The sequence below is a fragment of the Cebidichthys violaceus genome, unplaced genomic scaffold, assembly GCF_023349555.1.
Source record: "Cebidichthys violaceus isolate CVI_PGR_0920_01 unplaced genomic scaffold, fCebVio1.0.p SCAF_2, whole genome shotgun sequence".
NCBI lineage: Eukaryota > Metazoa > Chordata > Actinopteri > Perciformes > Stichaeidae > Cebidichthys > Cebidichthys violaceus.
In genome coordinates, this window is record NW_027176372.1 from 12,641,404 (window position 1) to 12,662,238 (window position 20,835).

At 45.8% G+C, this 20,835-nt stretch overlaps 1 protein-coding gene across 4 annotated transcripts in view; it reads right to left on the reverse strand.

The window, feature by feature from the left end:
* The window catches only part of ebf1a (EBF transcription factor 1a), a 54,684-nt gene that overhangs the window by 14,641 nt on the left and 19,208 nt on the right, over positions 1–20,835 (reverse strand). For all 4 annotated transcript variants that reach the window (XM_068714480.1, XM_068714479.1, XM_068714477.1 and 1 more), the window contains exons 7-10: positions 9,778–9,859; positions 8,992–9,133; positions 6,518–6,648; positions 4,885–5,011 (exon numbers count right to left, since the gene is read on the reverse strand). In XM_068714480.1, the coding sequence (XP_068570581.1) occupies positions 4,885–5,011; positions 6,518–6,648; positions 8,992–9,133; positions 9,778–9,859 (482 nt within the window). The remainder of the gene's footprint in view (positions 1–4,884; positions 5,012–6,517; positions 6,649–8,991; positions 9,134–9,777; positions 9,860–20,835) is intronic.

Sequence of the window (20,835 nt, forward strand, 5' to 3'; positions counted from 1 at the left end):
CCTGTCTCCTTCTCCTCCTGACTCACAGCACTGTGTGTGAGCGGGTAGTGTACTTGCAGGGTTAGGTAATTGGCTCTGAGGCTTGATGTTAACACCTTAACAGGCCCTCAGACAGTGGGTAAGGAGCTGATCATATCACAACCCTCTGTTTCTCTCTCTCCTTCTCACTATCTGCTCCTTCGTCTCCCCTCTCCCCCTCCCATCCCTCCCTCTCTCCCCCCCCTCTTTCCCTCCCCTCTGCAGTCTCCAGTGCTCAGGTGTGATCTCATAAGCGCTGCCTTGCGATCGATGCCGCCAGTGGCAGGGGGTTCAATAGCCCTGAATTACGGCTTCATTTCTCCCCCCGCCACCCCACCCTCACACAGATGAGAGCTGCCTCCCCCCCATCACCGCCACACACACACGAACACCTATATATACACAACACCCCCACCAACTACTCACAATCCAGATCAATACCTTACAATCTAATTTTTATCCATTTTTCCATAAACCACGAGATTGCGTTTATTTGCAGAATCCGACAAGCTAAATAAAGCATCGCTTGAACATGTCAGGGAGACTAATGCATGGCTGGAAATTCATACACAGAAAACAGATGAGTAGAGCTTTTTGCTCCTAAAGGAAGGGAGAGGTTGAGGCTGTGGAAGAAGGAGAGGGAGGAGAGGACGGAGGGAAGGAGGAAAGGAGGAGGAAGGAGGGACGCTAAGAGATTCTACAAATCAATGGAGGTGTGGATGCTACTACAACCTAAGCTCTAATTATCTGTTGCAAAAAGTGCATGTCGACAGTTAACAATACCTGACAGCACGGCATCTCACTGGGAGAATGCAGATTCTGGGAATCTGGAGGGAAAAGTGTGCGCTTGAATTAAGATATAAGAAAAACACAAAAAATCATTTCCCCGGTGAACGCCGCTCATTTCAGCGGGGTGTAAAATAATCTTCGTTCGAAATTCATTTACATCATCATCATGGACCAGATGCTCCTATAATAAGAACGGAGCGCGCTAAAGAGGGAAGACAAGCCACATGGTGCAGAAAATTAATCTCAATCTCAAATAGAGGTGTGAATTTCCTCACTGTTAAGACTGTGTGCAGTAAACGTGAATGTGTGCAGCTATCTCAGCTGGCCCCCGTCTCCAGCTGGAGACCAGCCGTTTTAATCAACAGCAGGCCTCCACCCAAGCTCAATAAAAGACAGCATTCACAAATAGGAGCAAGACGAGTAATTGACCAGCTCGTGGCTGCACCCCACTTTTATTGCCAGATGACTACATGCTGCATTTGTGTGTGTAATGTGTGAATGTGCTTGTGCCCGAGTGTAGGTGTATGCACATGTGCATATGAACGCAGAATATATCTGTGAGTATATGTTAACAACAGACTTTGTCACTGATTCTGCAAATTGCAAACATCACGACATCCACACAATCAGAATCAAATATTTTACTTATTTGTAAGTACTCAGGCACCATCTGAGCAAATCTTTTTTCAGTTTTTTTTCAGTGTGCTACCAGCAGATTTCATCACTATGTGGAACAGCTTAATTCAAGGCTAAAACAAATCTAAACTTTATAGAGGATGCTCATGATTACAACACTTACTGTGGCATCATCTGTGTTTCACTCCAGTGTCTGTAGTGAATAGAATGACAGACAACTGACAGTCCTTCCACCATTCCTAAAACTAATTTGGAGCACAGAGGCAGGCGGAAAAGAGACAAAGAGAGATTTCAGCAGCATCCCGGCGGGTTTAAATTCTGCTCTTGACTTTTGTCTTTTACCTCACTTTTCCTGCTCCTCCTCACGGCACCTGAGTGATGTTTCCTACACACATAATCTGCACTCAGTGCTGAAAAACCACCCCTAATGTTTGTGCGTGTGTGTGGATGCGTGTCGGTGTGCACGGTGCCGACCTTAATGTGAGCCGGCAGAGCCTTTTAATATCAGCAGAAGCTGTAGTGGAAGCACTAAGCAGACAAGGCTGCATACTGAGGAGGGAGGGATTGCCTTTTGAACGACAAGGGTGATTCATCAACTCCCCCAATCTATGGCCAGTATCCCTGTGTCACACACACACACACACACACACACACACACACACACACACACACACACACACACACACACAAACACGTACACACAAGCACACACCCAAACCCTGGTGGCAGAGAGTATTATCACTCTATATTGCATGGAGAAAAGAAAAGGGAGAGCATCTCTGATGAATGTTACAAAGGACAGCAATCCAGTAAAAGGTGATACACAACCAAACATGGAGACGCATTTGTACAGGGGAGACGGGGGAGAGGGGGGTGGGCAATGACCTGATAATGAGAGAGAGAGAGAGAGAGAGAGAGAGAGAGAGGGAGGGAGGGAGGGAGAGGGAGATTAGGGAGAGCGCTCAGCCCCAGAGGTGGGTAAGGCAGAGGGCAGAGAGAGGAACAGAAGGGGGATAAGGGGATGAAAAGACAGAGGAAGAGCAGAGAATAAAAAAAAGAAAAAACATTCTTTTATTCTTATCAGTGGAGAGCTTAATTGCCTTTGATGAGTCTAATTGGAGCTTTCTGAAGTCTAATGGCAGAAGAGTCCTTAGAGACGGCAGAGGACACATTACTGTAATAGCTTCTCTCCGAATCTCCTCTGCACCAAAAGTCCGCCACTTGTCTCCTCTGTCCTGAACTATGGCGGAATTTTTTTTCCATTGAGCGCCGGCTGGTTGTAGAGTATCAATGATCAGGCAGAGGAGGGTGGAAGAGGGTAAACCTATAGATGGGTTATGTGTGTGTGTGTGTGTGTGTGTGTGTGTGTGTGTGTGCATGTGTGTGTGTATGTTTGCAAAGTAGCGGTAGCAGCAGTATTGGTTATGTGTTGACTTAATTAGGTCTGTGAGCTGCTCGCTTTCCTCTCCTCAGCTGAAGTTGATTAGCAATGCCAGCTGTCCCCAATGTAATTCAGCGTGCGCATTTGTGTGTGTGTGTGTGTGTGTGTGATCGTGCATGCACATGCAATATATGAGTATATGCATGTCTGTGAGTGTGGAGCTGTGTTGATGTGTGTGTGTGCACGCTAGCTGCCAGCTGCCACGCAGTGCTGCCAATCCTCCATGATTAGTACCCACTGGCAACTGGGCTCAAACTGGTGCCAAACAGACCCAGGAGGGCAACATGGCCCATGGTAATCCTCCATCCCTCTCTCCCATCCTTCGCCTCTCTTTCCTTTCTCATCCACCTTTCTCCACTCTCACCAATTGCCTTTTTTTAAAGCTCCAAATTCTCTGCTCTTCCCCTTCGTTGCTCTCTGCCTCTCATTCAAGATCCCAAAAAGGGCAGATAGAGGAGCTGAGGGTGAGGTACAAATACCCACTGAGGGTGCACAGCAGTGGCTGAAGTGAAGTGTGTGAAGAGTGGAACTGGGATCTGTGCCTTCGACACGGTTGACTGTGTCACTGTGAAGGTGCCAGCGCTTGGCAAGCAGAAAGCACAGTGTGTGTGTTCAACTCCCACTGGATGACCTCTTGCTACCCCTCACCTGTTGAGATTCTTCTATGTGCCTCCATGGAAGCCAAGAGGCGGAGAGAGTGAGGAGAGAGAGAGAGAGAGGGGGGATGAATTCATCCAAAGAAGCAAGTTTTGAATAAGTGAATGTGACAAGGGGAAAGAGTGGAGGGCTGGGAAGAGATAGAGCGTTTATGCATACGGTTCCCACATGTCTGGCACATTAAAAGGCTGCACACACACACACACACACACACACACACACACACACACACACACACACACACACACCTATACACACTTATATACACACACAGCTCTATGTGTTTGGCAGAGTGCTGGCTGTTGGACAGCTCTGGCATGGCAAAGGCTGCCCACCCATCTGCCCTCTGTCTTAGTAATGCAGTTACTTGTCAATGTGCATGTGTGTGTCTGTGTGTGCATGTGTGTGTGTGTGCTTGGAGTACATTCACACACACACACACACACACACGTACAAACAAACACAGGCGGCCTATCGTAGCCTTTCCCATAAGTATACAAACACGGTCATAACTATGACGCATCGACATGGATTCTGTCCAGTAATTAGGACACGCACGAGATGCAGAAAATGCACGGCGGCGATGTGACGCACACGCTCTCTTTCAATTGCGATTTTGTCAAATGTAGGCAATTCACAGCCGGGGCTTACGGCCTAAGTCTATCAGTGGTTGAGATTACAGACAGATTTATGTGATTCACAACCTCCCCGGGGACCTGTGGCCTCGCATTGGTTAATCACCGCTTCACATTCACTCTTTCTGCCGCTCTTTTCACTGCACGGCTGTAACTCTGCACCGCTTCGCTCCGATGTAACACTCAAGCTATTCATGCCCCTTGCACTCACCGTAAAAAAAAACACATTCTCCTCATGGACCTCTTCCTTTGTGAATCACGCCCTCGACAGGGTTAAATCTCAATAATCCCACTAATCAAAAGGTTAAACCTCCTCCCGACCTTCACCTGCTTCATAAAAGAGGGTAAACACTTTCCCCCGCCAGAACAGAAGGCTTTTTCGCTGAATTATTGAGTCGTGTTACTCAATTTTAAATTGTTTGGCATGCACATTTTTCTCCGGAAGCGGTGTCGAGAAAATGATGAATGAATTTTTATAGACTGCAGCAGGTTACTTTGAGCAGATATTGCAAATAAACAGTCCTAATACAACATGTGAAGTTTTTTTTATGTGATTATACTTTTTATTCACATTATTCTAAAGGCAAGTTGTTGTAGAAAATGAGAGAATCCAGGAGAAAATTGCATGATAAAAGCCAGCAAATAGGTAGATTGGGGCGACATTAGCTCTGTTAATTAGTGTCATTAGTGAGTGTTAGTGCGTAGTACCTGTGTAGATGAAGCGTCCAGGTGTGCCTTTGCAGAACTGTTTGGATTTGTAGGACAGCGTGACCTCCACCACCCCGGGGATGTGTCTGGGTGGAGTTTGCACACGAATGGCGTGGGGGGTGATCAGCTGCGGGGGAGGGGGCAGAGAGGGCATGAAGATTAATGCAATGAAACTTCATATCTAAACATGTGCTCAGGGGACTATTCTCGGCTCGCCTCAGACCTCTCCTTTTGCAGCTTTTGACTTTCTTTCTTTGTATAATCAGCCTGAAAATGATGTGTTAGCGCTAAAGCCCTCAGGTGGCCTCGTAGCCCGAGGCAATGTCACTGTGAGGCTTAGGATGGTTATCAGTGCTGACATGGACGCTGTAAGAAGGGTTCAAAAGCAGTTATCTGTTTATGAATAAAACACACCTTCCTCTGCATACATCTATTACGCAGTATAAGCAAACGTATAATATGCCCGTCTCTGCTGCCCCTGTGTCTGTCAGCCGCGGCTGTCTAGCTGCCGTTAGCCACATTAAAGCAACATTGTGTCTTAAACAGGCTCACTTAGTGTAGTTGATGGGCCTGCTCGCAACGTATGTCTGTGTGTGTGTGCATGCTGAAGGGCCTTTGAAGGGAAACAGTAACAAGACAAAACACAGATGAGACCTCGCTGAGTGCTCGTTTTCGGCACGCTACAGTCAACTAGCACTCAAAGCTAGCGGCGCTCAAAAGCTATCAATGCCTCTGCCAGCAGCTATCGTGTATGTGCATGTGTGAGCGTGTGTGTTGTTCTAACTGTCCCTTTCATTGCTCACTTAGCTACGCTTTCATTCCACCATTGTCTGGCCCCACTCACCTCTCAGCTAGATAATATAGGAGCTTTTTATAGAATTATTCCTTTACTAAAGACAAAGCTGTTTAGCTGCACCGCTCACTGACCTTCAATTTCACACATACACTACATTTACATTTTAGTCATGTGGCAGACGCTCCGTACAAAGAGAGTCATACTGTACGGTGAGCACATATTGCAAGAAGGCAGATACTAACATAATTGAAGACAGGATGTGGAGCTGAAAAGAGATGTGACAAAAATAAAATCGGCTACAGAGAGAAATGAGAAGGCAGGCTGTTATACTTTTGATATGGGTTTGCAGTAGGGCTGCAATTAATGATCATTGTCATTATTAATTATCTATATAGTATTTTTTATTGTCACCTGAACTGAAATGGACCCAATTTAAATTGAGGCGAAACACAGAAAAGAGGAAAATCTTCCGAAGCTCAAACCAGTAAATGTTATCTGAATAGCATTTTACTTAAAATTGCTTTAAATATTCTGTTGATCAACTGTTAATTGACTAATCGATTTAGCACTAGTTTACAGCAGACCCTTTTCGCCAATATTTTTTCCATTTGAGATACTGCATAGTTTCACCTCTTTAGACCTCGAAAAGGCCTCCTAATGAAACTATTTGAGAAGCAAAACATTTTAAAACTGCTAACAACTCCTGCGACAAGGGGTCCAAACAGACATTGCCTCGTTTTAAATGGGAATCAAGCCAAAAAGGTTGGGAGCCATCGGTTTATAGTAGAAAGGCCTCCACACACACACAACCACACCGATGACCAGGTGGTGACTTACCTCACTCCAGACCAGCATGGTTCCAAAGATGACCTGCAGGCCGTCAAAGAAGTTGTCCCCGATGATGATGACAGTAGCGCCCCCTGTGGTCCAGCCTTCACTGGGGCTGATGGCTTTGATGCTGGGGGTTGCTGCAAGAGTCACAGACAGAATAGATTAGATGCTAACCAACCTAATGACAGCCCATAAAGGTCTTTGCTATTGGCATAATGTATAGTCCCCTCTTCTTCTTCCCATCTCTTTCTCTCACACACACATCACCTCTCTCCTCTCTCCCAGGGGTCGGGGGCGAGCGAGGAATACTAATCAGAGTGATTATACGCACCCCGTTATTAAACATCACCCCTGCCCTGTGTGTGAGGGCAGCGGCGGTGCGCTTGTTTTATGACACGTGGCAAAGCGTGCAGGCGTGTAAATGTCAGGTGTGCTGAGTGTCTGATCAAAGGCCACGCGACCGGGGAGCAGAGCAGAGCCAACAGTAGTTCTGTCCTCTGAATACGCCGCCTTCATTAACCAAACACTTAGCTCATGCTCAGCTGTCTGTTTCTTATATTTGTGGTCGCTACTGTATCTGCAGCGCCCGGCCACTGAGCCAGCAGCCCACAGCGGGTCATTTCAACTCCAGCTTGGATGTGTGTAATGCGTTTTTTTAAGCTTTCAATGTTTTCTCTTAAAACATATTCTTTGTGTCTTATCGGTACAGGAAATAACAACAATAAACCGCATTTTCAATAACTGGTATTCAATGTGCTTTTTGACCTTCTCAGTTGGCATTATTGACTTGGAGATTACTGGATGTGATTGAAGAAAAGAACAGCATTGGGAAAATACATGTTTATACAAGCTAAATCTCCTCTCCTTAACAGATATGCAGCTTGTCAGACATGCTGTAATTCTGTAAAGCGGCATAATCCACTTTAGACTAGGCTGACTTTTTTTTCCCCCTGCAGCCTAGCCTTTGCTCTTTGCCTGACTCCCTGTTCTGTTGATCCTCCCCAACAAGCTGGAATGATATTTAGCCCCCCGATACGCCTGCAGAGATCAACGTTCACCAAGCAGCAATCTGTGGCCGTAATCATGGCCTAAGATGCCTCCTTTTCACAGCCGCTGATATTATGTGCGCTCCATGTGCATGTGCGTTTGTGTGTGTGTGGATTAACCAGATGGTGGAACGCGAATCCATGTGATAGGATTATACTTTGGGGTGTTCCTCGGTGCCATCTGTTCAACTGCGTGCACTGCTCATCTATTACCGCCTGAAATGGGCCCCAAAAGTTGTGTATCCACACAAACTCAACACACACACACACACACACACACACACACACACACACACACACTAGAAACAAAAGGAAACCGCTGCCTTGCCTCTTTTCATCTCCTCTTTGTGCTATCATGCACTTTTAGCCCTTGCTCTCATTGCGCCTACATCTCCCCCCTCTGTCTTGCTCTCTTACTCCTGTTGTTCCTCCTTCCAACCGCCGTCATCAGGAGAGTAAAATATGAGAAGAGGAAATTCCCAAACAAATCTCTCTAACACTGGGAACATCTGTTAGCGTACTGTGTGTGCCCTCCGTTCTGTGTAAGATCCAAGTCTCGCTGACGTCTCCAACATGTCTCGTCTTTGTGAACTTTTCAAATCGTCTGTGAGACCAGTCGCTGTGAGACGAGTGGCCCACCTTACCTCTAGAGAATGGTCAGTAGAAATAATACCATAACATTCAATCGTAATGCAATCTACTGTGGGCCATCATGTAAATCCCTTCTTAGTTTTTTGTCATTATCATCCCTGAGGTTGACTTTCCTCAAAGACAAAAAAAAATATGTTTCTCTTATTCAATGTCTGGGAAATCGAAATGAGAAAATAACTGGATTAGGGACTTGGGAATCAGTGCGGGCTCCTAAATCATGTGCACATGTCATTATGAAGTATTAAAGGTTTGGGTTTGGCTGTGCATGCGTGGGTGTGTATGTGTGTGCGTGGGCTTTTTTTTGTGTGTGTATGGAGTAAACCTGAGGGATGGGGAGTGATGGAGGGTTGGAGGATAAAAGCAGGTCTCCGAGGAAATAAAGCCAGTGTTGGCTTTAAGCAGAACAGACCTCATAAGACACATAGTGCTTATGCGAGGCAGAGTAGAAGGCCCAGAGGCAGAGACCTGGGGGGAGCAAGCCACAAGGGAGAGACAAGAGACTCACTAGCTACCACTCTCTCCTCTCTAAGCTCGAGTTGGAAACCCTACAAGGGAGGAAAGTGAGAATCCGGGAGGAAGCAGGAGAGAGATAAGAAAGACAGCGAGAGAGCAGGTTTGAGAGGGATAGAGCGCAGACAGAAGAGGGGTTGAGTGCGGAGCCAGACAGGGAGGGGAAAAGGGTGAGGGAGAGGAGGGGAGGGGAGTTGAACAGAAAGAAAGAAAGTGAGGAAGACAAAGAAATCTCGGTGAAAGAGCATGGGTTTTTGTTCCTGCTTTTAATACCGTGTTCCAGGTAGGACGGAGCTCCTTCCGACGGGTCCAGTCGTCGAGCTCGGCGCCCATGTTTGGAGTTGTTGTGCACAAACATGTTGTCGGAGACAGCCAGGACGTGACCCTCCACGCTCACCGTAGTCGACACAACCACCTGAGACAGGGGAGGACAGATGGATACAACAATAAGCCTCACTTTGATATAAGCACCTGCAAATTCTATATGGTGTGTTTGTGTTGTTGTTAAAAATATTTATGTGGATTGCAGACTTTTATTTTGAATGGGACATGAGAACACCTCCAATGTTATGTTTCATATTTTCCTAAAAAGTGGTTAATACAGTTTACAAAGAAACCAAGTTGTGAACACACAACTTATATAGAATCGCCTTGATATGGCGAACTTGTCAGCAAACAGTTGCCTATTATACATCCGGGAGACAGAGAGCGACATTAAAACATGCATTTCGAGCTGTGTTTCTGACCACCAGGTGGATGTCCAATATTAACCCTCCTTTTAGCTCTGCTTTTGGTCTCCACTGTCTCCTGAGGGGAATATCTGGCTCTTTGGCTGCCAGTTGCTCCACTATGTTTGCCTGCTAGCTGCTAAATTTGGCTGTTTGGTGCTAATACACTGAGCATTAATGTGAGACAGACCCTATAAATGCTTTGTTTCTCTGTGAAACAAATGCTGGGAGGTTACGTTGTCGCCATGTCTGGTGCTTTGTATAAAACTTATAGACACTAGTCCAGGAAATGTGGTGTTTGTCCTCTACAAAGCAGGCGGTTGCATCTCACCTGAAAACGCCTCATGTCTCGAGGGTTCCCTGCATTCTTCAGGCAGTTCTGGTTGCACTTCAGGAAGAACTTGAGGAAGAACCTGCATATGCAGAAAAAAACAGAGAGAGACAAATGAGTTAGAGAAAGAACAGCTGTCTGTCACTGAAAGTACAGTATGAGCTATTCAATAAATCACAAGATACAAATAAAACTAATAAAACAGCAGTGGCAGACAAGGCTCGCACACTGTCCCACTGTCATCCATCAGTTGTTTATGACAATGGGAGTTTTCAATGTAAAAACAGCTCCGGGATATTGAGTAAGATGCTACCTTGTATATCCATCTCTGAGCTGCTGTCACAGCTTGCCATAAACTCACCGGGGCAGATGCAGCCCCCCCCCCCAACCCCCTCCTACAGAGCCGTGTGACGGAGGTTTTGCTGTAGCTACTATGCAGCACAGTGTTGCCATTCCTGCCTCTCTCAATCTCAGTGTGAGAGACCACATCAACAGCACCTGCCATGCATTATTAATAGGCTGAGATGGCAAGTATGGCTACCCACATCAATACTTAATGAGGGAGGGAGGGAGGAGGGAGGGTCGGAGGAGTAAAGGGGGGAATGGGAGCACCGGAGGCCTGAAAAGCAGAAAAAGGGGGCGGCTGACAATTTATTCCCTAGCCCCACCCCAAGGCTTTAAGCTTGACAACTTCTTCTTTAACTGAAACTGTACTGCACGTCTCTTCACCACCATCCCTTTTGCATTGTCTGTCTCTCTGAGAAGAAAAACCACACACAAAAAAAAACAATATCAAATGAACCGCGAAAATAAACAGCGGCGTGTACAAATAAACAGGAACCCTCAAAAGGGGGAAAATAAAACTACAACATTTCCCGGTCCCCTCCCCTCCTCCTCCTCTCTTTGAGGTAGCTCAAAGAAGTGCTGACAGCTGAAACTGCTTACAATACAGATCTCCACCAGCCAGAGAGAGAATCACTCCTTTGCTCAGCTTTTCTTTCATATGTCTTATTTTCTACCCTCTGTTCATTTGTTATGGCTAGGATTCTGCACTGGGCAGCGTGTTTGGAGCCAACTGCCTTAGATATAATCACGCACGAGCAAACACATCACACACACACACACACACACACACATAGAGACATGTCAGGAGAAACACAGTAAGCAGCAGCGTGACTTGGACAATTGCTTCATCTAGAAGGAGAAGAAAAAAAAAGAAAAAAACAAAGAGAGCAATGAAGATAAATGGATGGACCAGAGTTCTGTCTCATTTCAAGGGCCAGTGTACTGCTGTGCACATTACAAGCATCTGATGTAACTTGTGAATTTATCCCTGACAACTTTTAAATGCATGACAGCTGGTTAGTGGTAGATGCTCTTCTTCAAGTGAGGAAGAAAAAGCCTCTCATGATCTGAATAACAGAACTGTCTTTCTCTGCCGCTCTCTTTTCTTTTTTTTTCTTCTTTGTTTGTGTTCTGATTTACGATCTCGCTGGCGCAAGAGGCTAAGTCTGAATGAGAAGGGGGAGAGGAAAAAAGGGAAAGAGAAAGAGGGAGGGAAGTAGAAAAGCGAGAGGAGAAAAATGATGGAAAGATAGACGGACGAGGTAGAGTATGTGAAATCCGAAAGGAGAGACAGACCATCCTCCTGTATATTTTAGAAGCTGTAGGCCAATATCTCAATAATTCATGAAGCGCGAGCGATGGAGGTTGTTTTTTTTTTTACTGTGGCTGTTGGACCCCACAGGCTGAGGGTCTCCCAACTTTCTTATCTCCTCGAGGTCAGAGAGCAGCCTTGCAGACAGCTGTGGACCACAGCCACTTGTCCAACATACTCCACCTTCCTCGCTGCACCTCCTGTTTAATTCATCGACTCCGCACTTTTCCCCAACTGTCCTCCTCCTCTGAGGCATTCATGATGGACGGATGATGGATAAGCGGGTGGAGAAAAGTTGGGGTCACCAGAGTCAGAGGTGACCAAATCAGAGGGTTAAATATTAGAGTTTGGATTGGAGAGAGGAGGAGGAGGTGGAGGAAAAGGAAGAGAGAGACTTGGCTGAGATATTGAGTGCGAAAAAAGAGACAGTAAGAGAAAGTCAGCATGCCTCATTCGCTGAGCCGTATATCAGCGTGTCCCCTCGATCTCCAGCACGCGTGGATCATCCGATTCATTATTTACATGACTTAAGGTGTCTGGAGTCAGCCGCACGGAAACATTACAAAACTGCAGCATGTTGATTCCTCGGTGCTCTATCTCATCTCCCCGGGAGCCGGGGGAATGGAATCACCGCTGCACACATTTACATGGATCAACAGAGTGTGGGCGTGTGGCAAGGGGGGGGGGTCATGTAGAGCAGTCCGTGTTGATATGCAACAGCAAAGAGATTACCATAAGGATTTATGGATAATCTGATTGACAGCTGACCAGTAAATATGGACAGATATCTGACGATAGCCTATAATTCTCTCATTTGCTCTGTTCAGCTGTCTGTTATCATGTTTACCTCGCTTTTTAATCAATGAGAAGGTGCATTTAGAGATTCACAATAGTTGCTAGTGTTAACTTTGATGACCTTTTTTCAGCCTTGTCCAAATCCGATGAGCTCAAGTGTCCCTTCAACAACAACATCTGGTCGTGTTCATTTCAACTGATTTTAAAGCGGATGTTAATAAGTAACAAAACAAAAGTGGCTATTGCTACAATGGTCTTTTACACAACGCGTTCAGGTCAGTTTGGTCAAACTTGGATTATCCATCACTTTAAGATAAAGATTTGAACTGTTTATTAATCATTTCTTTAGGAAAATTATTTTCAACTGTTCTCACTCACGATTGAAAAGCATGTATCCATTACTTTTAATGAACTATTTCTACTGCTCTTCTCACTTGACTTCTCACTTGACTACTTTTCATGCAATCTTAATGGCAACACAACTGACTCAGGCTGGTGGGAGGTGAGTACTGGGCAGTCAGCCTTTTGTAGCTGGTAGATTGCTGATGTTGACGGATGTTTATTTCCGTATAATGCAAATATGTGTATATATATTTATTCAATAAAAACAGAATTAGTTTTTTTAATTAGCTACTCCACAATCTTTTCATTTACCCTGCTGACCATTCCTCCACAGAATGGCATACAGATTCAGTTCAATCCCGCCTTTAAAGAAGATAATAGTGAACAAAATCAGAAATAATCTTTGATACTGAAGTAACAATTCCTCAATTCCTAGTAGGAAACAATACCCGTCTGATCATTGCTGTAGCAACCATTAAAGTCGCCACGGTCAGATCGGTATATTCTCTGGAAATATGAGTATTTTAACAAACCAATTGTATACATTCTACAATTCCATAACAATTACATGTACCTTTTTTCCGGCTGATGCTGGTATTCTTCTTTAAATTAGATTTTTTTTGGAAACATCATTTATATGGTGAGATAAAATGTACAGACTATTGATTAACTTAAAGTGTAGCTCATCTCTAAACATACAGTCTCACTTGGTCTACAGAAAATATTGTCTCCTGCACACATTCTCGCCCCCCTCTTGTTTGTATTTGAGACTCTCCCCAGTTTCAAGCTGTTTTACTGTGCCGACTGCACAGCTACAAATATTACCACTGCAAATTGCTGCGCCGGCCGGATTAAATGAAATCAAACCATTTTGCTCTCACGTAATTACCCCCAAATCCAGGAATGGCTGTGGAAGTGAATTTGTGTAAATAACTGCTTGGCCTCTTGAAGCCTCATGGCATAAATTTGTAAAAGCGAAAAAAACGAATGAATAAACACATGCAGCCGGTCGCCGCAGTAATTTAATGATCTCACACTTTCATCATATCGTAAGGGGCATTATTTGTCACTTTGGAGCAATTAAACACAAAATCACCCTCTGCCCATAAAAAAAACAAAACAAGGAAAGCAATTATAACACAACTTTTAAGTAATCCCTGTAGCATCTAAATATTATTACTGTGGTGATAAAGATTGTCTAAGCGATTAGCTAACAGCAAGGAAGCCTCCGAGGGACAATGCTGTTATATTTTCTAATAATTTTCCAACATTAGCAACAAATGAGGTAAAGAGTTGTTTTCCTTGTCAAATTCAACACGGATAACTTTGAACTGTGTATGTGTTTTTTTTCTTCCTCTGTACTTTATTTTATTCATCTTTTCAGCCTTTTGTTACACACTGTGCCGTACATCTTTGTGCCTCATTTCTTTATTCTTTGCCCCTCCTCTCTCTGTTTTGTTCTGATGCCGATGCGCTGTAAAAATGGCTGTGGGTGACGCCATAACTCAGCCCTCTCCTCTCCCTCTCCCTCCATCCATCTCTGCCGCACAGATCATCTCCAGAAGAAAAGCACTGTGTCTGCCTCATAATATGCTTCATGAGGTGTGTAATTCACTGTGCTCCGGAGGGGAGCCATTTGTCTCGGGGGTTAACTAAGTGACACAACAGCACTTCCTTATGCCTGTTACCACCGTGGGACATGTTGAACTAATCTAGGCAGGTAGAGGAATGGAGGACCTTGCATTTCTGTAATTAAGTGTTGAGATTTGTTCAGGAAATCGATTCTAATAAAGTCAGAGGCAAGCTCAAATGAAATGTAAATATTTGTAAGCAAATATAATGTTACAACGGAAGACAAGTGTGTGACAAATAGGCGAGCAAACTTTAAGTGAAGTCAGGCGCTCTCAGAGAACCAAATATCTTCCTCAACTCCTGTTTTGTGTATTTTCTTTTTCTCCCCTTGTGTTTCACTTCTCGTATTCTCTCTCTGTTCTGAAACTCTCTTTCGCTCTTTCCGCTATGCATCACTGACACTTCAACCGAGAGCCTGACTGGCTTGTTTTCGTGGTGACCTGTCTCCCTGCCTGCAGTATATGTTTAAGCGTGGAAGCACATATACTCGCACACATACACACACTAATTTAGGGAGATTTATGAGGGGGGCCTTGCACCAGGAGCCATGCAGGCTGACCCCAGGGGTGTAGGGGGGCACTAGGTGGAGGAGGGGGCCTGCCTCCAAAGAGGGGGGACATTAATAATCCAGAACCAGGTCTGTCTCTGGGTCTGGGCCTTGACACCAGGCTGTAACAGGCTGCAGTGGCCCAGTTTACTGGGAGAGAAACATCCAGTTCTTACTAACATCAGATAGCAAATATTGAATAAAAAAGACAAAACATAAAAGAAAATATGCAGAACACATATTGAACACACAGAAACACGCAGACAGAGAGAGTGAGACCAACACACACACTAACACACACTTCGCTCCGTTCCTTTGGAGTGCTACTCCTCAAAGTAGCAGCGAGCACCTCTATATTGCCCTCATGTCTATCTTAAGTGTCATGATTTATTCAAATAGAACATCTCACTGCGCTGAAAAATTCATCTCCAGCTCGCTCCGTGCGTCGTCCCATCCTCCTCCCCGTCTGTATCTGCTCATGTCATGTCAGCGGAATTTGCCCCGTTGTTAAATATTTCTTAGAACAAATGGACCCTGGAGGAGGGAGACGGTGGGTCAGGGAGGATCCGCGCTGCGACTACGCCGCTGAGGGAGAGGCCCCACTTGGGAGAGATCGCTCCTCGCTTCCCGCGGAGCCGGAGCTCCAATCCCAGCTTGGGGACAGAAGTCCCAGAGACACTTAACCAATTGTGTTTCATCCATTTCATCCGAAAAGGATCATTCAAAATTCAACTGAGAAATCGTGCAGGGAGCATTGACAGACAGCCAATGAGATCTCTGCTGCTCGCTTGTGGGAGAAAGGAGTGAACTGGGTTCAACAACTTGTAGCCTGATAACATCGCTACCTGTGGCCTGGCTTTTACAACACAGCACCGGGGGGGGGGGGGGGGGGGGTGCAACCAAATAAACATCTCTGCATGCTTGTGTGTATGTGTGTGTGTGCGTATCAAAGCCATGATGAATAAGAGGCTGTCTGAGTGATGGACAAGCTTGGCAGGCGGTGCTGATTGAAACACTTCCTCTGTCGGGGCCTGGCCCATTAATCTGATGGAGACAGAGACAAAGAGGGAGAGGGAGGGAGAGAAAGGCTCCAGGCCCCCAGACCACGAGAGTAATGAAGGGTCCTGGTCCCTCTCACCTTAGCGCTGTCCTGCCATGCTGGGAAACGCTGCTACCCTGTCCAGCCCAAGCCCTGCCCTCGTGGGACTGACCAGTGAATAATGGCCCTGTCATCAGCCTGGGTAGACGCCGGCGCACAGCCGAAGGGTGTGTGTGACCGCGCGAGCGTGTGTGTGTGTGTGTGTGTGTGAGACCGTGTGCCTTTGCCCGCCTGTGTGCTTCCCTGCGCAGTCATTTACCCTAACTGTTCTCCTCTCTACTTTAGTTGAAGACTGATATTCATATTGAATAGTGTTGATTTAAGCACATGTTAAACTTAATGCATAATGCATCGACTATATATAGCTTGATAAAGAGCATTGTGTCAACCCGGGACCAGCCCCATACATTGTGGGGATGAATGTGCCGCTTGCAAAAGTTCTTTCTTTTTGTTCCATTTAAGCACCGTATTAAATCATAACTATGACTGTGCACAGGCTCAAGGTTATGTTTCTAAATGCAGCAGAATCAGAAATCAGAAACTTAATTAGTGTGCCGTGTTTGTTCTCGGGTGAAAAGTTGTTCCCTCCAATGGGTCTTGAGGGAGCAACATGGAAGCAGAGAGTGGGAGAGAAATGTGAGGACAGAGTGTGTGTGTGTGTGTGTGTGTGTGTGTGTGTGTGTGTGTGTGTGTGTGTGTGTGTGTGAGACGGAGGGAGACTGATACTGAACAGAGACGTATGGCTTGGCTGGTGTGTGTGAGCATGTGCGTGTGCGTGCGGACATGTGCACATGTGTGCGTTTTGGCCTTGCATCCCTCGGTGTTTATCAAACATATTACAGCTCCTTCTAGATTCCTCACCTGCACACCCCCAGCCTGCTGCATATGGCCCACCAATCACAAAATAAGGAATCATGCATATATTAGCATAGCTAATGACCTACCCTCTCCATTTAATATGCAAATTTCCTGAAACATTACTGAATGCCGTCTGTTCTAAATGAATAAATTTGAATCGCAATTAGAATAATCCTTTATAATTAATGAAAACTGTCAATTTTGGTTCATAAGTAATTTGATTAAAGTGGTGATGGGACACTTATGAAGTTCATCGGGCTGTGAGGGGTGTGAATACACGCTCGCACGCATGCAAGCAAACACACACACACACACACACACACACACACACACACACACGTGCTGCATGACAACCAACAGCAGGTCCAGGGCTACATTATTGATGAAGATGATTAATAAACTTATGAAAGTGGTTGTCACACATGCCAGACCTTCTTTTTTTTTTTTCACCCAACACAACTTCTTTCCACTCCTTTACCGCCGTGGAGAAACAACAGATCAATCACGGCTTTCTGCCACCTGACAGAGAGGGAAAAGTGAGGGAGTGATTGAAAAGGTTTCCCGGCCTCTTGGTGCTGTGTCAGTGGCCTGTCTGTCCGACGGGAGACACTGATGGACTGTCGAGGCGGAGGGAGCCCCAAACACACACATGCCAAGTCATTACAGGGGGTTGAAACGTCTCCCTGTTGTTTCTCACAGGGGGGGGGGACGCGCGGTGCAGCTGTTTTAGCTGGGTTTTTATCCGTATATAATAACACGGTATGACAAGCATGTTGAAGAAGAGCGCGGCCAGTTTGTACCTGTTCATCAACATCTCCTTCTTGGCCATTATCTCTCTCATGCTGTGCTATAGCTGCCACTGAGGCGCATAATGGCGTCACTTAAATTAGGGTCACTCAACTGTGGGAAATTGTTACAACGTGCACTGCGCGTGCATCTCCCCCCCCCCCCCCCGTATGGTATGTATATGAACGCGAGTATGCTGGTGTTGCGCGTCGACTCGAAACACGAGAGTGTGTGTGCGTGAGTGTGTTTGCATGGCTTCAACCCAATAATAATGGTCCAGATAGTGTAGAGCCTCGCAGACTAATTAGCCATATCACTGAGAAAATAGCAGCCTGCTAATTAATGGGTATTATGGCATTTCAGAAGTCACTGCTCTAATTGGGAGGGAACTGAGCCTCGCATTTCCATACTGCGGTAATACCGGCTTTATCCGCCCGTCTATCTTTCTGTCTGTCTGTCTGCCTACTTGGCATACTTGCTTTTAAACACAATCCTCCAAATGCACGCGGAGAAAATAATTATCCCGCTCACATTTTCAAACAGACACACAGCAATGCACAGGATGTATACATACACACACTGCCAAGTGTATCCACATAAAGAAAACCGCTTTAACCACAAGGGGAAAAGAATCACTGCACAAAACATTTTTGTAACCTCTGACCCATTATCTATATATATATATATACTCTGATTAAATGTCTTTATATTGCTTTTAGAGAAAAAAAAATGCCTGATGCAAGTCAATTGGTGAGTAATATAATCTATCTGAATAATTCCCTTCATCATTTTGTATGTGTCTCCGAAAACAGCTCTCTCTGATACACATGCATACATGCATATCCCCTATAGGTTCCTCTTAACCCTATCAGACGGTGGGACAATCAAAATAGATTTGCATTCAAATGCCACATGCTCGGTATCAAATATCAAATCAAGCCCGAGTCACTGAGACGGACAGACCTCCTCCCTGCTTCCTCCACCTCCTCCCTTATCCTCTCAGGGTCCCAGGGACTCCCATTCTCCCCCGGACGAGCTCTATCGAGGAGTGACAGGCTGTGGCCGGGGTGTGATTGACAGCCTGTTGATGCTTCTCTTTTCCACCACACACACACACACACACACACACACACACACACACACACACACACACACACACACACACACACACACACACACACACACACACACACACACACACACACACACACCCCCCATACGCCTCCACCACCTCCCCGTGCTCATGCACTGGCCTGGGTGTCTGTGATAGCCCCTGGGCTGTGCCCCGCAGGCTGCACAGCACTATACATACAAATCACAGTATGTCAGCCTTGTGAATAGGCCCATTTTGACTTTGTCCTTGTAAAGTCAGGCCCCCCCTTGGAGCGGGCTGGATCTGTATCCTGCCTCTTTTTTTTTTACTTTCCCTCTCACTCTTATATGCACACAGAGGCAGATGAATGATGAAACCAACACAAAGGGACACGTAGTGGGAGCGTGCACACACACACACACACACACACACACACACACACACACACACACACACACACACACACACACACACATCCACAGAGACACACAAGGAAAAAATGGCAGATTTAAATACGGTGCTAATGGGCAGCACCTCACAGCAGCAGGGTATAAATACATCAACAACAACACACACATAGACGGTCCATACACACCATAACAGCCAAGACCCGGGGCCTAATCTCACACACTCAGCTAGTACACCTGGATAATGTTAAGAGGGCAGTTATAGTCAATTACATTCCCATATAACGCATAAACCTCCACCCCGCCTGTGCCGGGAGAGTAATTGAAAACAGGCACAGAAAGCACTGAGGTCCAGACAAAAAGTCAACTTCCCACCCCTGACTTTCCCATTCACTACGTTAGCCGTCTTCCCATTCCATATTCTGGAGTCCTGGGGGCAAATGTAAGGGGGAGGAAGGGGTGAGTTGCCATTTGGATATAAGGCAGCGAAAGAGCAATAGGATATGGAGTCATATGAGGTACTGGAGAGGAAGACAAAAGCAGCTGGAATGGAGAGATGGAGAAGGCTTTGTCTCCCAGGTGAGGTCCAGGGGAGGAGCAGTTAGGGTTGGGGTGAGAGGGTGGTGGACTGGTGGTGTTCCATGTGGGTGGGGTGGGGGAGTCGAGGGGGACAGCGGTTGTAAGTAGGAGTTTGAGACTGACAGGTGACATTACCCTGCGTCATGGCTGGAGGGACAGAGGGACAGAGGGCGCGATGGTTATCCAAGCAGAGAAATGTCACCGTCCAGACACCGCTGTGACACACACACACACACACACACACACACACACACACAAACAAGAGCTGCACAGACACACAAAGATCCAGGACAAAGGAGTCTGGAGTCTTTGAGAGCGAAAAAGGCTGGCTACAGTGGGCACAGATGAAGAGATTACATCCTCTCCATTTGAAAAAAAGGAGATGGTGAGAATAAAGAGACAAAGCTGAAGAAAAGGCTAAGAGTCACTGGCTGTACTATTACGAGTCAACAACCTTGCATTTATTCATATCGTCTGCTTTCTAAACATATGCTTCCCCCCTTTCGCGAAGTCCGTTGTTCCTTCCACATTTGTCCCTCACCAATGTGCTGTCTACCGTTTTCATTAAAGCCTAACCTAATTTTGGCAAAGCTTATAAAATGTCCATATTGCTGCTCATTCGACCCCATTGATTTAGTGTTTGGTTAAATATTCACGACTGTGGATGCAATTAACATGCTGTTAATGAATAATTGATCGCATCTTAAGCGGCCATAAAACTCATGCATATTAATTATTGAAACAGGAAATATGAAGAAAAAAAACAACCTTCCTTGTTTTGCCTCAATCAACCTTCTTTCATTTTGTTTCTTTAGTCAGGCAGGCATGTTGAGAGTATTCAATGGGGAAAAGTGTAGCTCATGAATGTGTGTGTGTGTGTGTGTGTGTGTGTGTGTGTGTGTACGGGAAGCAGAAAGGACGCAGAAAGTGCTGTGAACACTATGCAAATGCCTCCCATAAACACTGCTTTAACAGCTCTTATATGCATTTAAGCTGCCTTTGAGTACAGCCATTCAGCATCGTGCATACTTCTCTACAGCATGTGTGCGGCTCGGTGTGATGCGGAGTACAGTGCAGGCTGAGCGCTGCACCGACAGCCTCGGTGTGACAGAGGTAGTAGAAGCCCGTTTTGAGAGGCAAGTGTTTACCAGGAGCGAACACAACAAAAAACAAATCATGCGAACACGGAGGGGGGCTTGTCAGTGCGAAGCTAGAGATCAGTCAGCCAACAATGAGCTTTCCCCTCGCACGGTGTCTCTACTA